The following is a 19,154-nucleotide window of genomic DNA, read 5'->3' as shown; positions in this document are numbered from 1 at the left end:
TTTGATTTTTCAGTTTTGAGTTGCATAAGAGATTCAAAATAAACATTAAATTATTTGTTACAAAAAAGATGTTGGATATTATGTAATTGTGACTGTAATGCTAATATTGTTTCTAAAGACATTTGTTTAGGTTAAATGTCCTTTGAGTGACATATAATTAATTTATCATGATAAATTAGGTTCTTCATTGCCTTTAGGATAGGATTAAGTCCAAGTCCTTCAATGTTATTTACAACAGTTCTTATCAGACTTTAATATGGTTGTGAATCATCTGAGGTCTCCTTAAAATGAAGATTCTGATTCACTTGGTTTAGGGTGGGGCCTGAGACATTGGTTTTCTAACACATTCCCAGGAGATGTAGATGCTGTTTGCTGGTGCTTGGACTACACACTTTGAATGTCAAGTCTGCAAGTCATCCTGTGGTCAGCTTCTCTGCTGGTCCTACTTGTTTGCTGGCTCTGCCTTATAATTGATGACACTGTGTCATGGACTTGCTTACAGTACCCTCAACAGCAGCAGTTTGCAAAGTGTGGTCCACGCATCTATGAGACTCTTGCAAGGGTTTACGAGGTCAAAACTGTTTTGTAATAATAGTAAGATGTTATTTCCCCTTTCACTTTCATTCACTTTTGTTTGTACAGTGGAGTTTTCCAGAGGTTATGAGACATGTGATGTCATTGCTCTGAAGACTGATAGAATGTGTACATGTATGTTATTTTAAAAGTTTAACAGTTTTAATTTATAATGTGGTAAATATTGATAGATATAAACAAAAGTTCTTTGAGTACCGTAGTACTTTTTGAGATACCATGACCTTTGAGAACTGCTGCCCTATAGTATTGGGCCATTGACACAGACTAATCTAGAACTTACCAGAGCTCTTTCCTTAGCCACAGTGACTGCCAAGCCAGAGTGGGAGTTTAAGCCCCCCACATGGCCACCTCTCTGGGCAGTGGTGAAAGGCCTCCTGTGACATCATGCAAGGGAGCGCGGGAGTAGGTAGCCCCCTGTTGGGTGGATGCCTCTGAGCTCTGGGTGATCTCCACTGCAGCCATTGCCATGGCTCTCTGCTTAGCCTTGTCTGACACCAGCCCAGCTGGGACGTTGAGATGACTCCTTATGGCCTCACCAGGGTGAAAGTCCAGGTTACCCACTTGGCCTTTGCTGGTGTGGGGGCGAGTGGCACAGTTTTTTCAGTAGTATTTAGCTGGAGTAGATCAATTCTTGACTGAAAATTATGTGTCTTATTAGGCCCTTTTCCTGATCCTTTGGCTAGAGAGAACAGCTTTCCTTAGTTCCATCCTATCTCTCACCTCCCTACACCTACTCCTGTTGGTGTTTCCCTAGGTTCTGTCTTCTCCAAATCTGAGAAATTGAAGCAAAACAAAAACACAGGGAAATCACCAGAGTGTCATTCCTTGGGTGCTGAGGTCCCTACACAATCAGTCTCATATTTGTTTTATAAATAACTTTCAAGGTTTTTAAGTTTACCAAGCAGGAGGAATAGGGGAAAGTACACCTGTTCCATCTTCATGGAAGCGGAAGGCTCTCTTTGCTTTTGTAAACTTGTACTGTGGGAGCATTCTAGTTCCACTGAATATCCCTGATATTTGATTGTATAAAAATAAAATGTGAATAAATATTAAAATATTCCCATAGAAGGAAAACTAGGTTTGATAGAGCAAAGAACTAGTTTTGGGAGGATATGTTTAAAATTTAATGAAATAGAATTTTCATAAAGGAGTCATGATTATAATTGAAGATTTTACAAAATATAAGGTGATTTTGTGTAGTAAATTTGGGGCTTTAAATTATCAATATTTTGGAAAATAAAATTTTGGAAAATTTGATTCAGGAAGATACAGTGAACCTGTAAAAACCAATATACGAGATAGAAATTGAGATGATTTCATAAAATTAACTTAAAACAGTCTCCACTGTCTAATAGCTCTAAGCCTAGTTCTTTCTCATTTTCAAAAAGCATTTAAATGTCGTGCTCTAGAGGTGATTTCAGAGCATTAAAAGCATGGGAGAACTATTCATTTCATGTAATGAATTGTCATTAATAACAGACTTGACAAAGATTGTTCTTCAAAACACTTCCCCAAAAATATGTACAGGTATTTGATATTTCTGAAATTGTTTCTGTCGATATAAGTTTGGAAAGCACTGATTAAAAAAAAAAATCACTGTATGAATGTCTTTCCCTCGCCCTCCCTTTCTCTTCTGCATTCCTCCTCTAGAGCCCCTGTCCTGTTTCTGCACAGCCGCTTCATGCTCTCTGCAGCACGGCTCCACTAGCCCCTCACCCTCCCAGCACGCACATGCACTTAGTACTGGCTTTCCTGACCTGTGTTCATGTCATCTCTTCTAGGGAGGGCTGACTGGAGTCTTTCAGTCCAGATTCATAACAGAGAAAATCTCATTTAATGTGCTGCTGCCCAGGTACCTGGTACACACAGGGTTGCTATGGTATAGTACTTGAGGGACTGAAATGGATTGAGACGAGAACTATTCTCATTCTTTTCTTGTATCTTAAAAATTTTTTATTACCTTTGTCAATGATTTTTTCTTTATTTATTCGGCAGACAGTTATTAGGTCCTTTTGAGGTCTTAAATGTATTTTAAAGAGAAAAATGAAAGCAGCCATCAGAGTAGTCATTTAATTTCAGTCACAGACTGTCAGCTTTGACTTGAGGTGCAGTATTCATATGTTTAGAAAATCTTATATAATTTTAAATATATTCATTTTCCAGGTTTACATTTTATAGTCTATTGGTAAAAAATAGTCAGTCAGTATGGACTTTCTTTAGAGAACCGGTAAGGGAAATTACTGGTGCTAGGCAACACTGCTTCAAACTATACTTCCTTGGGAAAATAATTTAAAATTAAAAGTTTTATCTAATTGACTGTTACTCTATATCATGTAAAAGTTGCTTGATGCTCTGGAATAATTTCATCTCTAATGGTGTCATCTCTAATATATCTAGGAAACTAGAAACCACAGTTACACAAGATCTTTTACTTTTTGTGAGTTTAGGAGTAAAAGCACTTAGGCCCATAGCAGTAAAGTCTGAGCCATGAATAACAGAAGTTAAGACCAACTAGGTATAATATATGAAGGTGATTTAAAAATACACATTTGTTACCTTATACCTCTATAGGTAAGAAGTCTGACATGTCTCCTGGGCTAAAATCAAGGTGGCAGTAGGGCTGTGTTTCTTTCTGGAGGCTCTAGTGCAGAATCTGTTTCCTTTTTAGCCTCTTGTGACCACCTGCATTCTTTAGCTCATGGACCTCTTTCTCCATTCAGATGATATTTTTACATTTTTAAAGTAAAAATGTATGAGCATAATACTTAAAACTTAAGCTTTGGTTTAAGTTTAATGTATGTGGAACAGTCATAAGGATACTATACATGATTTATGTCCTTGTTATTAAATATTTTAATATTCAGACCTGATGGCCAAAAGAAAGGAAGAGAATTTCTGCTCTCCTGAAAATGCCAAAAGACCAAGACTAGAAGAGATGGAGGATTTTGATAGAGATGGTGATGATGAACGTACAGTTTCTTTCACTAATGGTACCTCTACTTTGGTAAGTACAGGATTACAAAACTGTTTTTTGATTGGCATCTTTCTCATGTCTGGTTTTTATGTCATAGTCCTGATAATTCAATATCAAGAAAAACAATATGACTTTTAAAAAGCTGAGGCAAACTTGAGAAATTATGAAGTTTTTGTTAGACAAAATTGGTAGAGAAAAACAATGATGCAAAGAGCTCGTTCTTTGGAAAGAGCATTAAAATGGACAAGCCACTGATGAGAATGAAAGATGGAATAAAATGATACAGCCACTGTGGGAAATAGTTTCTCACAGTACGCAGGACAGCTCTCCTCTAACAGAAAGTTACTGGACTCAGAATATTAGTATTGTTTGTACTAAGAAACCCTGTGATAGACTTATTAGAAGACACAGATTACCACTGTCAGTAGGTATGAACACGGTAGCTGTGACCAGACCCTGCAAACATCAAAGGGATGGTAAGGGAATACTGTTCACAGCTCTACCCACAGAAACCCGACAACTTAGATGGTGTGGACCCATTCCTAAAGAAGCACACAGTGCCGCAATTTACCCAGTGAAATAGTGCGAATCACTCTGCAACTATTAATGAAATTTAACTCATTGTTTAAAAATTCCTGATAAAGAAATCTTCAGGCCCAATTGTTTTGACTGGAGAATTGTACCAGATGTTTAAAGAATTAATATTAATTCTACACAGTCATTTCCAGAAAATAGAAGAGGGAACACTTTCCAATTCATTATCTTGATACCAAAACCAGACAAACAGGGCACTAATAAAGCAAACTATAGACCAATATACGTCATGAATACGGACTCGGAAATCCTTAACACATTATCAGCAAAATAGAAAGAGAAATCTACACCATCATCAAGTGTGGTTTTTTCTAGGTATACAAGCCTGGTTCAATATCTGGAAATGAGTCAGTGTAATTCACCATTTTAACAGGCTAAAGAAGAAAAATCACATGATCATATCACTTGATACAGAAAAAAGTTAACAAAAATCAAATACTCATGTTTAAAATTCTCAGGAAGTAGGAAGAAAGGGAAGTTCCTCAACTCGATAAGGAGCATTGACAAAAAACCTACAGCTAATACCATACTCATTGGTGAAACACTAAGCTGTCTTTTTCTGAAGATCAGGAACAAGGCAGAAATGTGTGTTCACCACAGTTATTTAACATAGTTCTGGGACACCTAGCCATGGTATTAAACAAGAAAAGGAATCAACAGGTATATAGGTTGGAAAGGAAAAAGTAAAACTGCCACTGTTTGCAGATGACCTGATTGTCTACATAGAAAATCTCAAGGAATCTCTAGAAAATCCCTCCTAGAACTAATTAGTGTGTTCAGCAAGGTTGCAGGATATAAGAGAAACATTTTCTTAAAAAAGTCAATTTTCATATACTAGCATTGAACACAGGAATATTGAAATTCAAAGTATAATACCGTTTACAATTGCTAAAAAAAAAAAGGTGAAATACTTAGGTCTAAATCTAACAGAATATGCAGAGGACTTATATGCACAGGACATATACTGATGAAATGGATCAAAGAAGAACTAAATGGATGGAGAGGCGTACTGTGTTCACGGACTAGAAGGCTCTCCAGAGAAAAGATGTCAGTTCTCAAAATTGCTATGTAGGTTTAATGCAATTTCTATCAATATGCTAGTAAGATTTTTTTTTACAGATACTGACAAATTTATTCTGTAACTTCTATGAAAAGTCAAAGGAACTAGTATAGATAAAACAGTTTTGAAAAAGAAGAATAAAGTGGGAGGAATCAGTCTATGTTATTTCAGGACTTAAGATATACCTACAGTGATCAAAACTGTGTCCTATTGGTGTAGGGATAAACTTATAGATCAGTGGAACAAAACAGAATCCCAAAAGAGCCACACAAATCAAGATAAAACCTTTATTTTGACAAAGGTACATAAAGGCAATTCAGTAGAGGAGAGATAGCCTTTCTAACAAATGTACTGGAGCAATTCGACATCCATAGGCAAAAAAGTAAACCTCACACCTGATATAGAGATTAACTCGCAATTGGGTAACAGACTTAATTGTAAAACATAAAATTATAAAACTTTTAGAAACATATAGGACAAATCTTTGGGATCTAGGACTCGGCAGAGAATTCTTAGACTTGACACCAAGCCCACAAGCCATAAAATGGGGGAAAATGATAAATTGAACCTCAGGAAAATTAAAAACGTCTGCAAAAGACCCTGTTAGGATGAAAAGTCAAACTATAGGAGAAAATGTTTACAAACCACATATCTGACAAAGTTGTAGTATCTTGTATATATAAAGAACTCTCAAAATTTAACATTTAAAAGCAAATAATTCAATATGAGAATGGACAGAACACATAAAGAGACATTTCTCTGAAGTGCAGGATATATAGATGGCAAATAAGCACCTCACATGATGTACAACCTCACTTGTCATCAGGGAAATACAAATCAAGCCACAACGAGAGAGTACAACACACCCATTAGAATGGCTAAAATTGAAAAAAAAATGACCACACCGAATGCTGACAAGTCTGCAGAAAAACTGGATCATTCCTATATTGCTGGTAGGAATGTAAAATGATACAGCTACTCTGGGAAATAGTTTCCTATAATGCACAAGACAGCCCTCCAACAAAAAATTATCTGAGTCAAAATACTAGTATTATTTATATTCAGAAACATTGTGATATACTTATTAGATTCTTTAAGAACTTTCGAATGAGTAGTTACTCATACAAGAGTCCCATTTAATTTCATTTCACATGTTTGAAGTTAACGTTATTCATATTCTGTAACTTTTTTCATTGGTAACTGCTGATCTTTCTCCTGCTGTAATGTTTGGATGATTATAGTGAGTGAATTGGACCAATTGTCTTCTCCCATTGTTTTTTAATAGACTGCAGCAGAAGTTGGAATAATTGAGAGTATTCAGCTAAAAAACTTCATGTGCCATTCAATGCTTGGACCCTTTAAATTTGGCTCCAATGTTAACTTCGTCGTTGGCAACAATGGAAGTAAGTGCATTCGTTTTCTTTTGTATTTGACTTTGAGCACTGCATTGAGATTAGAATGCGTTAACTTTAAAAACAGGTGACTGTCAGTGCTGATAAATCTAAGCTTTACGTCTGTCACTTGTGGTCATGAATATTTTCAGTGTTTGCTGTCATTCTGCACATTAAGAAGATAATGAGTTAACTCTAGGTTTATTATTTATGCGATAGAGGTAAACATTTCCTGCTTACTCTTTTGAATCTATTTACCTTGGAATTTACATCATAGAAGAGTGGACAAGCTATCCTTATTGTAATTGAGGCAGCTCTGTCTATTAAACAGCTATTAAATGTTGTAACAGAGCATAAATAAAGTGCCATGGGCATCCAGACATGAAACTACTTCTCATTCTTGTGACCAGTGAAAGCATTAAGATGAGCTGGTATTTATGGTGGTACTTTGTCCCCTTGGGGAAGAAGCTGAAACGTTCCAGGCAAAGATTGCTCATCAGCTCGGGTTTGGGGCGGGGGGTGAGAAGTCGATGCGTGTAGAGAGAGAGGTGAACAGCCCTGTGTGGCGTTATCGTATCATGCATTGTAGTGGGGGGCAGGAGCTTACACTGGAGAGTCATGTAGGTGATTGTTGAGGATCTTGGATGCCATGGTAAAGATTTGGGGGTTTTATTCAGAAGTCAGTGGGGAACCAATTAAAGTTTTTGAGTGAAGTGGTGACATGATCAAGATGGTGAAACACACTGGCCACACTGTGGAGAATAGATTAGAAGTGGGGAGACACAGGCATTAGAAAGACCGTTGAGGTAACTTCTGTGATAGACCAGCCAGGCCTGAGGCATTGCCAGCTTGACTGAGCCAGCGCACAGGGAGGGAAGGCTTGCCAGAGCCTGCAACTGGTAACGCTGCTAGGACATCAGGTCTGTGTAGTTCCACAGCCTGTTCAGTTCTTTGTTTTCCCTACTCTGTATTCAGCCAAGAGGAAAATGTTTTCAGGAGAGATTGGATAGAGGGATCGGTGCTACACGGAGGTCACATAGGTCAGTAAGTGAAGAAAGACTAGTGGGTTTTGCCATTAGGTCCTTTCTTATTTTTAACTTTTGAAACAGTGATTTTACTAGTAAAACTTAAGAAGAAATAATGCAAGTAGTGGAGTCAGTGAATTTGGAAGTGAAGGAAAAGGAGAGAGTTAGAATAGGGACTTGAAAGGCATTGCAGGACTAAGAAGTGTAAGGTTAGTTCTAAGTGTAAGGTTAGTTAAGCGGTGGTGTATTTTAGTTAATTTGGACTTTATTGTGGAAGGTGATGGGCTGGTAAGAGTTGATTGAATCGGTTGATCATGAAATTCATTAAATGTTTACCATGTTCTGGATAATTGTAGAGTTTGGAATTTCAGCTTGTGATATTTTATGTATGAGTGGGTAAAAAGAAATACACTTTCAAAGAGCTAGGTGATGAATAGTATTCAAATTAGGAGTAATAATTATCCAATATTATATAAAACATTTATTTATATGACTGGTACATTTTTCATATTTAAGTTCATTCATGGGAGTGCCTATTATGGGCAGATATTGGGGACAAAGCATTGAATAAAGTCAACGACATTCCTGTCTCTATGGAACTTGAATTTAAGGGTTGTTGAGAATAGTTTCTGGCCTGGCCGGGTATGGCTAAGCAGTTGAGCGTCGACCTAGGATCCAGGCAATTGGGGTTCGATTCCTAGTCAGAGCACATTCCCGGGTTGCGGGCTTATCCCCAGTCGGGGGGCGTACAGGAGGCAGCCAATCAATGACTCTCTCATCATTGATGTTTCTATCTCTCCCTCTCCCTCTCCCTTCCTCTCTCTGAAATCAATAAAGATATATTTAAAGAAAATACTTTCTGACTTCTAAGAACTTATGGAAAAAATAAGTTTTAATTAACTTAGAATATAATAAAAATTAGATGAGTTAAGTATGTATGTATAGTTAGATAGTTCATTGCATAGGCTGATGGGCCAAGGTACAATGGGATTTTTAGGTTGGAAAGGTGGCAGCCATTTTTTTCATTTTGTTATTAGTGGCAAAAATGTAATTCCTAAAATATACTAATTTTCCTAATGGCATCAGCTAAATATTTTATTATATGTGCAACTTTTTAAAAATTATTTACTACTTTGGCACTGGAAGAAAATTATAATTGAAGTGTAACATTTCAGGGTTAGGCTAATTCACATTTTCATTCCAAAAATTTTTACATCAAATTGTAGAGCTAGCCTTTCCTTTTCTCTCACCAATGAATGTGATTTCTTCAACATCTGTTTCTTTAGGTGGGAAGAGCGCAGTACTCACAGCTCTCATAGTCGGTCTTGGTGGAAAAGCAATCGCGACTAACAGAGGATCTTCTTTAAAAGGTTTTGTGAAAGATGGACAGAAGTAAGTGTTTGCTTTCAACCTGTATTTTTCAGGTTTTTCGTAATAGCAGGTTCTTTAGATTCCCGTTCATGTAGACATTGCAGGGAATCAATTGGCTTCCCAGAACTGGAGCAGAGGAATCACATCTTTTCATTCCTTTCTCTTGCCCCTGTTCCCACCATGGCCCACTGTTGCCTGTCATCCTCTCCAGACAGAAAGCTTGTGCAAGTTATTGCCACGCGCCTGCCTGCCTACACCTTTATTTCTGTTACCTTTCTGGAAGAACGAGCAGTGATAAACCTACGTACTTGTGTTTAAAGCAATATTTATAAACATTGGACTTTCCTGACTCTTGTTCCAAACGCAACTTGAAGTCAATGTTGATGTGACACAGGTGAAAGCAGAGTCCATGACCATCCAAGGTGTCCCTGCACAAGATTTCTGCCTCTAGCTCTTTAAGAATTCCAAAAGAGTGTTCTGCTTTGTCTCTGATTGTATATTCTTTACCCAGGTGATTCAGCAGTGATTTTGATTTGAGGACCACAATCACAAGTCTGTTTGTGGTCCATCCTGACCCTTGGTGATCTGTAACTACCCACTTTGGCTTCAAGTTTATATTTATTTTTGTTAACAACTTGCCTTCACATACCTATATAGTAACTGCCCGGTTTACATCATCATAGACTCATGGCCTTTTGCCCATTAGGAGCTCTGTTCAGGATGATGTTATTATTTTTTTAATAGTGCCTCAGATAGCTCAGTAGGGACCTCATTTCTCCTGGCAACTAGACGTCCCAGACTCTCATAGCTCCCGGAGTGAGGCTGCTTCCACTGCTCATTCCTCTCACATGCCCAGTGCCCAGACCATCGGGAACTGGATAATTAACAGTGATGTCTTTTTTCTCTTATAACAGACTTTCCTCCGCTCAGTGTCATATCTGTTTAACTTCTTCCATTTTATTACTAAAAAAATAGAACAGGGAGGATGTGAATCAGGACTGCAGTTTCTTATGTATCTCTCAGAAACCTTAGGAATCTGAACTCTGAGCCAGGGTTCCAAGTTGACTCAGGAGAAGCAGGGGAAGGATACACAGTAAACGGTTTCCCATGCTGTGTGACCTTGGAAAAGAACTGTTTGGTAAGAATTCTCCCAGCATATTTTTTGTCTCTACTTATCTTATTTGGGCCCCAGCCCAGCAAGCTCATCTGCCCAACAGTCCCCAAACAAAATTATGTCTGAAGTAAAAAATTAGTTATTTTTTTAACACTTTTAAGTTAATAGTCTCAACTCAGTTTTAATTCATTACACTTAACTACACATTTCTTAGTTGCCCAGATAATCACCTTGTCTACCTAGCCAGATAACACATTGATCTTTCAAATAGAAGCTTCAGGAAGAAATTACTTTTTTTGTATCATTAAATGTTTTATGACTCAAATTATTTTTTTCCCATTTGGGAGGTACCTGGACCAAAGCAGAAACTCTTTCTGGGGCTTGCCCTTGGAATACCATTAAAAGGAATAAAGGAAGGGCTAACTTACACAATCACCAGCTTTTGAGGACACAGCTGTCTGTAGACAGGAACATCAATATATTTTAAACAGAGTTAATAACAGTTAAAAGCTTTAATGTGGGCTCAGTCTCCTTTTTACTGACCTTGTCTGAGAAAGTAGCTATAAACAGCTTTTCCAGACCCATTACTATTACTATTCCTGTCATCCCTTTCCTCATTTAAAACATTTGGTATCTGTAAAATTCCCCTTAATTTACAGTATCTTGTTCTGTCATCATGTTTTTACAGAATCAGCTCACTGAGCTACTGAGCTTTTCAGTTCTATTTGTAGTCTGTTCTACATCTAAAATCTGTGTGGCTATCCCACTGTGTCTGAGGAATGGCCTTGTCTGGCACAGGTGTGAGGTGGCCTCAGGACTCTCTCCCCCGACACCGCCTCATTGTGTCAAACATTATACTCTCCATTTGTGACATCTGAGCTGTCTTAGAGATGCTTGCCCAGCATGGTTAGGAGACCCCAGAGAACTGTGCCTTAAGACCCTTTACGTGGGGCTCAGCCCATCTACCAGCCCTTTTTCAGTTACATGGGGACAGTGAATCCATTCTCCTCTGATACATCTCCCATGGAAACCTCTCACAGTGACCTCAGGTCTTGTGCCCCTGGCTGTTCAGGTTCTTCTTGAACATGATCAGTTCACTGTTGCCTTCCTCGGCCTTCCTGGTTCAGCCCTGGTGGCATTGGGATCTTCACATCAGTCCTGTTTTGCCATCAGCTGTGGCACTGGGAGTGGGTTATGGAAGGCCCAAAACTCTAGGTTACAGAACTTACTGCAGATGAGCTGGTTACCCAGAGAAGGAACAGATGCATTGTATTTTCACATGGCTTTTTCCTTGGTCTTCGATCCCGTCAGTGTGTGATGCCAGTTACCTTTGTGGGGATAGGTTCACCCAGAGTTGAGAAAAGCCACATGCTTACCATGGCACTGCTTGTGTTGTCATTCTGAAAGAACTCTCATTGATAGTTGTCTCTCTTTTCACTTAAGCATCTCCCATACTTACAGATACTGGGCTCTGTAGCCCTTGACCCAAATTCAGCATCAGCATTATCAGTGTGGTTGGGAAGGAGCAGTTAGTGCCCAGCTCAGTTCTCTCTCCTTTTACAGGTTTTTTGAGCACTGTGAGGCTTTTTTCTTAACCCTTAATTTTTTGAATAACTTGACTTATATTTATTTAATTCATATAGCAACAGGATGTCAGTGCCTTCAAAGTTCTCACAATATTAAAGGTAGCTTTAAAATGCAAGCTATAGCTAGGAATGAAAATAGTAAAGTAGATGTTTGCTAATCAAGAGAGATGTTTGATAATTCAGAGAGCATATGTAGTCACTTTATTTTAAAATGTTTTCATGAAGTACATTCACTTAATACTAGGTAATCATATTAGTTAATGAAACAAATATTTTTGCTCCATATTGTAGGTCAGCTGCTCATTCCCGATCATACTTCTTAGTTAATGGATTTCAATCTTGAGTCTTCGTTAGAATCAGCTCCGGGAGGTTGTAACAGTTCTGTTAATTACAACTTTACAGAGCATATCTGTCTTCATTAGGTGTTTCTGAACAAAAGAAAACACATACACCAACCCACTTAGGGTAGCTTTTGAAAATGAGATTTATTGTGAAGATGCAGGGATATATGTTTTGGAAGCTTCCGGGAGGAAGTACAGTTGGGTCTCATGAGTGACCTGAGATAGGAGACCTTGGAACCAAGTGTCTTCTGCCTCTGGGTCTTTCTTTTTCCTGTCTCTGGTTTTCTCTCTGTGCATTTGTCTCTAGGCAGGTAGTCTCCCTTCCTTCAGGCCCATGTGGCACTCCTCTGTGCCACCTCCCCACCCTCCTCACCTAATTGACTGTGTACGTCCCCTCCTCCTGGTGACAAGAAGTGTGTGGGGAAGTGAGTGTCTCTCTCATTGTCTCTGAAGCATGTGTTCTCTTATTATTTAACAAATGTGTTTCTATTACAGTATAGATAGAATAGTCAGTTCTTTTTTATGAAGCTTCCCTTATTCTCAACTTTAATTTTTTTGTTAGGTGTGACATCTTTAACATTATTCTGTAGTAGCCTATCAGCCACCAGCCTCAGGTGAATAGCGACTTTTCAAATGAATTAGCCAAATTACTTGGTAGTTTTGAAAATGTAGTAACCTAGTATTGTAATTGCACTGTACCTTCCTGTGACTTAACCTTATTGCTTTAGCTCAGCAGATATCTCAATAACATTAAGGAACAGAGGAGATGATGCCTACAGAGCAAATGTGTATGGAAACTCTATAGTGGTGCAACAGCACATCAGCATGGATGGAAGTCGATCTTATAAACTAAAAAGTGAATCAGGTTTGTCATGAATTTCTTTTCATTTCATATAAAATATTAGTAAATACCTAGTTTAAAAGAGTTAAGTGATTGTGCTGGTGTTTATTGAAAGGGTATGCCTATCTCTTGAACCCTCTTTCTCGTAAGGTGGTTTGTTGGTTGCATGCATACAAATATTATACGTTGTTGCACCACTGGACGTCTACAGCAGAACCACAGGTAGCAGAATTTGTGTGTGTTTGAAACAGGCTATGCCGTTTGTTCTCATCTGCAGACCTCCTTTCACCCCCAGTTTCTATCACGTGGAAAGAGGTGGTTAGCAGAAGGTGGGGAAGGACAAAAAGGAAAGGGGGGTGTTTCAGAGTCACTGGAGGGAGAGATGAGAAGGAACAGAAAATGCTTAGCTGAGGGGAGAAGAGAAGCACAGTCATTGCATCTGTGGATCTTCCTCTGTGTACCTGTGTCCTGATTAGTGTACCACCCCAGTTCATTCAGACGTACGCATATTCAGTGATACCTTTCTTTTCTATTTTTAATTTTTGTTGTTAATCCTCACCTGAGGATATTTTTTCCATTGCTTTTTCAGAGAGAGTAGAAGGGAGGGAGGGAGGGGACAGAGAGAGAGAGAGAGAAACATCAATGTGAGAGAGACACGTTGATTGGCTGCCTCCTGCACACGCCTCCAGGGCCAGGAGAGAACCAGCAACTGAGGTTCATGCCCTTGAGGGGGAATCAAACCCATGACCCTTCAGTGCCCAGGTCCACACTCTAACCACTGAGAACACCAGCCAGGGCCAATGGTACCTTTCTTGATGGCAATGAAAAGTAATTAATCTTTATAAATAATTGTTCAGTTTTTTCCTGTATTATTGCCCTAGAAACAGTCTGGCTGTTTTGTCTTTCTTATAACTAGGCACCGTGGTTTCTACTAGGAAAGAAGAGCTGATTGCAATTCTTGATCATTTTAACATACAGGTAATTGCTAAATTGTTATTTTATAGGTGGTAAAATGAAGTTTAAAACTTTTTTCATTTATACTGGCCCTACATATTGTATAACTTAGGAACAGAATTATTTTCTAACATACCAATTGCTTTATTACTAACACCAGAGATATAAAACATAAGACTCTGACTCTTTTTGAAATAGGTAATTTTTTTAAAAAAGTTTTTCAACTATAATTTGAACTGTTACTATACTTTACTATTACCTTAACTGTACTTTATTTAACTTGTTAGCCAGAGGTGGATTAATCCAAGCAATGGTTCATTTAAAATGACTCCCCTCTCTAAAAGATAGAAATGACTCCAGCATTTCCATTTCTTTTACAATGTCTTCATAAAGAAATAACAACAAATGGGAAATCTGAAAAACTGCTAGAAAAATAAACAATACTTATCGTAATGCTGATTAAAAAGAAACTGAGTTGCTCTTTTTGTATTTGGAGAAACTAACTAACTTGCCCAAGGCTACATAGGAGGGTAGAAAGAGAGCCCAAATAAGGTCTCAAGTCAGCTGACTCCCACGCTAGGGCTTTTTCCACCCTTGTCCAGTGGTTAACCAGTAGCCAGGAGAGAGATTCTATGAAACAGATGAAAGAATGAAAGCTTTCTAATAAAAACACTTCTTCAGAGAACTCTTGTGCTTTTGCCCTCATGTGATAGCAGAATATTTAATTTTGACTATAGTATTATTTTAGTATCATGCAATATTGAAACACTTTCTATTATAACATTTTTCTTTGTATATTTACCCTAATGCTCTAACCGTTGGCTAGTATTTAGCCTGCTTGATGGCACAATAGGTCAGTTTTATTGTATATATTCAGTTCATTTATCTTTAAGGCATTAAAGTGACATACTGAAAAATAACCTTTTGTTGCTTGTTTGTATGTTTGTTTCAGGTGGATAATCCGGTTTCTGTTTTAACACAAGAGATGAGCAAGCAGTTTTTACAGTCTAAAAATGAGGGAGACAAATACAAAGTAAGGAGCACCAAGTAAATGTAAACTTAACAAATGAACACATTCATAAGTTAAGCATATATTCTGAACATAATTCTTGTTCACACAGTAAATATTGGGGTTTTTTATTTAGCCACCTATTTAAAGTAATTATTATAGGACTAATTTAGGAAGTTGTTAAGATGGTAAATTAACACTACCAAAAATGTTAATTTTTTTGTAAATTGTTGCTTCTACTCTCTGGCCCTTAATTCTGAGGGAGGATGGGTTATTATTTTCTAAAACTAATCTGTAAGGAAATACAAATGACTGCGCACACATACATAGTAACTTTTAAAAAAAAATTATTAAATTTATTGGGTTGACATTGGTTAATAGGATCATATAGGTTTCAAGTGTGCATTTACATGGCACATGGTCTGTACCTTGCATCGTGTGCCCACCCTCCAAAGTTAAGTCATCTTTCCTCACCATATTTGGCTCCCTTTGCCCTTTACCACCCCTACCCCGTTCCCTGCGGTAACCATCACACTGTTGTCTGTGTCTATGAGTTTCAGTTTTATCTCCCATATATGAGTGAAATCATACGGTTCTTAGCTTTTTCTGTGTGAATAATAACTTTTATACCTTAAATTACTTAAAACTCAAAAAGCTAACAAAATTGTAACTACTACTAAAACTTTTGAATGGGGTTAGGTACTTACTTTTCTAAAAACTTACAGTGCACTAAGATAAAACATAAAAATGTTTTCTCTGTTTCCATATTTGCTTAAAGAAGGGGAATCAGTGAAAGTCAATGTTCAAAATTGTATTACTATCACAGCAAAAGTGCTTTCTTCTGTGGAGTTTTAAGACCTTTTGCAAATGAACTTGTAGATATGAACATAGTAGGTTAAGTAAATTTTGGGTCTGAAATAAGACATGTTCTTTTGTGTTTATTTGTATTTGCTCAATTAATTATGTTCTTCATGTTTTGTTTATATAATTGGTCTGAAAGTTTTGGAGACCCAATTTTCTTTTTACAATTCTATGGAAATTTGCAAACTCTTCATTGTGTTTTCCTTGTTGTTGATAGTTTTTCATGAAAGCAACCCAACTCGAACAGATGAAGGAAGATTATTCGTATATTATGGAAACAAAAGAAAGAACAAAGGAGCAGATAAATCAAGGAGAAGAGGTTTGTAAACACTTAATGCAGTTATTTTGAAATAATTCCTATAGGTCTTATAAATGGTATTGTAGAATTATGTACCTACATATATATATATATACACACACACACATATATACATATTTGTCTATATAAAAGTAGTAACATTTTCAAAGCACTCTGAAGTATATGACATGTGGTTTTTATATTTAGGGTGTTTACTAGCCTTTACTTTTTGCTTTGTAATAATGGGTATGTACACATCTTGCTTCCTCTATTAGACTATAAACTGGAGGACAGGGCAATATCTTACATATTTATCCCTTAATGTACGAGCGATTGGTTCTACAATAAGATATCACTAGAGAAATAATAAGGAAGATGTTATCTTTGTCTAAAGAGATAATGATGATATAAGTTAGGGCTGTGGCAGCAGTAATGGAGAGAAGAGTTGAAATGCTTTGGGCAGATGTTATATAGTACCTGGAGGAGTAAAGTTGAGACAGAAGAGACATCAAGGGTGACAGAATGACACTCGAGCAGTAGAGTGAGTTTCTTAAGATAGGAAGCTTGGGAAGAGGAAGCAGTTTTTCCTTTCTTTTGAGAAAGATGGGGAATTCCATTTTGAACAAATTAATTTTGGGTTTCTTATAAAGCAGCCAAGTAGAAATGCAAAGTGGGAAGTTGAATGTATGAGTTAGGCACACAGAAGTCAAGCCTGGCCTGAGTAACAGGGAGTCATCAGTATAGTGTTGGTATCTAAGCCACAGGTGTTGTCTGAGACTGAGGAGTGAAAGAAATTGGGCCCAGGCCAGGCGCTAGCCATGAGAAATGCTCATGGAAGTCATAGAAGCCAAGGGAAGTGAAAATTTGAGAAGGAACTGGTCATGACTATACTGAGTGGGCAGACACCACAAGGTTTGACAAATATTTATATTTAGTGACATGATCTCTGTCGATGTCTGTGGCAAGACAAGTTTCTATAGTGATGAAACAGAAGACAGATTTGTGGGGCTAAAAATGTGAGGAAATGGAAGAGATAAAGATACTTTTCATGAAACACGGATGGAAAGAGGAGACTTTCGGAGGAGGAGGTGGCACCCAGGGATGGGTAGTGGTGGTTTTGTTTGTAAGTGGTGGTTATCTTTATAAGTGAATAAAAATCTAAATATGGTAAAGGAAAGGAGTCAGAGAGGAGAGCAAAGTGGAAACAAACATGAAAAGATGAGATGAAACATCAGCTAATGTATTTCTCCTGAGAAGGCAGGTGATGGTGGGATCAAAAATGCAGGTAGGCGCTGGGGACTGGGCTCACGGATAATGAAGCCACCTCCTGTAGCAGAAGGAGGAGATGACTGCTTTAGATTTATAGACAAGGTGGTTGGAAGTTGGAGGTAATGTCTCTAATGACTACTGAGTTCTCTGAAGCAGAAGCAGGGAGAGCGAATGGAGAATTAGCATGGCAGGTGCATGAGGTTTGAAGAGATGGACTGAAGTAATCCTGGAGAATGGGAAAGTGACTTGGATAGGGAAGCACATAAGGTGAGCAGTGTAAGGCCCTAGTCGAACATGTAAGCCTGGATGAAGGGCAGCGGCTGTCCACCCAGGTGTACAGAATGTAAAGTATAGGAGCCACTTCAGAAGCTGTTGTAATGTCAGGTTCAGTATTTGTTTGATGATTTTATTTATTATTAAGAGAGAACTTGGATAAGAAAATTACACCTTATTTGATCTTTGGAAATAAGTTTCTTCCGAGCCTTCCAATATACTTGGAATGGGTAGGGAGTGTCCTTTGCCCAGAAAATGTATTGGTCTGTGCATCAGACCTGGGATAGAGGGAAAATGTAAGGGCTTCGCGGTCGTCTGTGCTTGTGTTGTCTTAACTCTTTTAGCCCGTTGCTCCTCCTCACCTGAGGACATCTGGCCGTCGTATAGGGCAGACATTAACAGACTTCTTGCACCTAGTAAAATATACCAGAGACCCAAAAATGTTTTTATTTTCACCTTAAAGAAGTCCTTTTCTAGCAAATCTTTTTTAGTACTCATTTAGGCAGTGTATTCAAAAGAAATACATTTGTAAAAAGTCTTTTCAGTGTTATCAAGAAATATGTGTTTTTTTTTAAAGCGACTTGTTGAACTGAAGCGCCAGTGTTTAGAGAAAGAAGAACGTTTTCAAATTATTGCTGGTTTAAGCACAATGAAGACAAATTTAGAATACTTGAAACATGAAATGGCTTGGGCAGTGGTAATTTTCACTTAATTATTTATTCACATATATTTGTATTATACAAAGTATATTTGGTTACAGTTAGTGATTTGCTATATAATTTTTTAGGTCAATGAAATTGAAAAACAATTGAATGCTATCAGAGATAATATCAAAATTGGAGAAGATCGTGCTGCTAGACTTGAAAGGAAAATGGAAGAACAGCAGGTAATTATAGTTCTTTTATTTATTTTTTTAATCGTTATTGATTTCAGAGAGGGGAAAGGAGAGGGAGAGAGAGACATAGAAACATCAATGATGAGAGAGTCATTGATCAGGCCCACAACCCGGGCATGTGCCCTGACCGGGAATCGAACCCCGATCGCCTGGATCCTAGGTCGATGCTCAACCGCTGAGCCACGCCCGGCTGGGCTGTTAGAGGATTTCTTATGGGTAAAATTCATGTGGTATAAGTTGTTAGGTCTTTTAAATTCATTTCAACCTGAGATCTAAGAGCCCAAGTAGAAACTATGTTATTTATCTAAGATTCAGGAAAGCCACAGAGTCTTCCACTTGGGCTTACAAGTAGAAGTTGGTTGAGTGGTAAATAAAGGCAGTCATTTTCTGTTGGGGTCATCCACATGGATCTTCTTACCATATAGCAGATCCACTCTTTATATTTGCCTTTCCATTTTTGTTTTTTTCTGGCAAAGTTTTTTTTTTTGTTTTTTTTTTAAATTCAAAATATTACAGATGTCTCTTTTTCTCCCCATTGACTCCTTTCACCCCCCTCCCCAGTCCCTCACCACATCATTGTCTGTGTCCTTGGGTTGTGCATATATACATATAAGTTCTTTGGTTAATCCCTCCCCCTCCACCCACTCGCCCCCCTCCATCCCTCTGAGATTTGTCAGTCTGATCTATGCTTCCACATCGCTGAG

General features: G+C 37.9%; 1 protein-coding gene across 5 annotated transcripts in view; it reads left to right on the top strand.

Moving 5' to 3' along the window:
• SMC6 (structural maintenance of chromosomes 6) overlaps positions 1–19,154 on the top strand; it is a 54,780-nt gene that overhangs the window by 3,854 nt on the left and 31,772 nt on the right. For 2 of the 5 annotated variants that reach the window (XM_081156660.1, XM_081156658.1), the window contains exons 2-10: positions 3,459–3,598; positions 6,508–6,625; positions 8,925–9,030; positions 12,779–12,915; positions 13,808–13,869; positions 14,798–14,878; positions 15,933–16,034; positions 18,133–18,252; positions 18,343–18,441. In XM_081156660.1, the coding sequence (XP_081012786.1) occupies positions 3,464–3,598; positions 6,508–6,625; positions 8,925–9,030; positions 12,779–12,915; positions 13,808–13,869; positions 14,798–14,878; positions 15,933–16,034; positions 18,133–18,252; positions 18,343–18,441 (960 nt within the window). In that variant the 5' untranslated portion in view covers positions 3,459–3,463. Of the gene's footprint in view, positions 1–665; positions 709–3,458; positions 3,599–6,507; positions 6,626–8,924; positions 9,031–12,778; positions 12,916–13,807; positions 13,870–14,797; positions 14,879–15,932; positions 16,035–18,132; positions 18,253–18,342; positions 18,442–19,154 lie in introns of those variants that run through there. The other 3 variants (XR_014000153.1, XM_081156659.1, XM_081156657.1) reach the window with 3 other exon arrangements.

The sequence above is a fragment of the Miniopterus schreibersii genome, assembly GCF_964146895.1.
Source record: "Miniopterus schreibersii genome assembly, chromosome: 13".
Classification (NCBI taxonomy): domain Eukaryota; kingdom Metazoa; phylum Chordata; class Mammalia; order Chiroptera; family Miniopteridae; genus Miniopterus; species Miniopterus schreibersii.
This window is presented reverse-complemented; position numbering and strand designations above follow the sequence as displayed.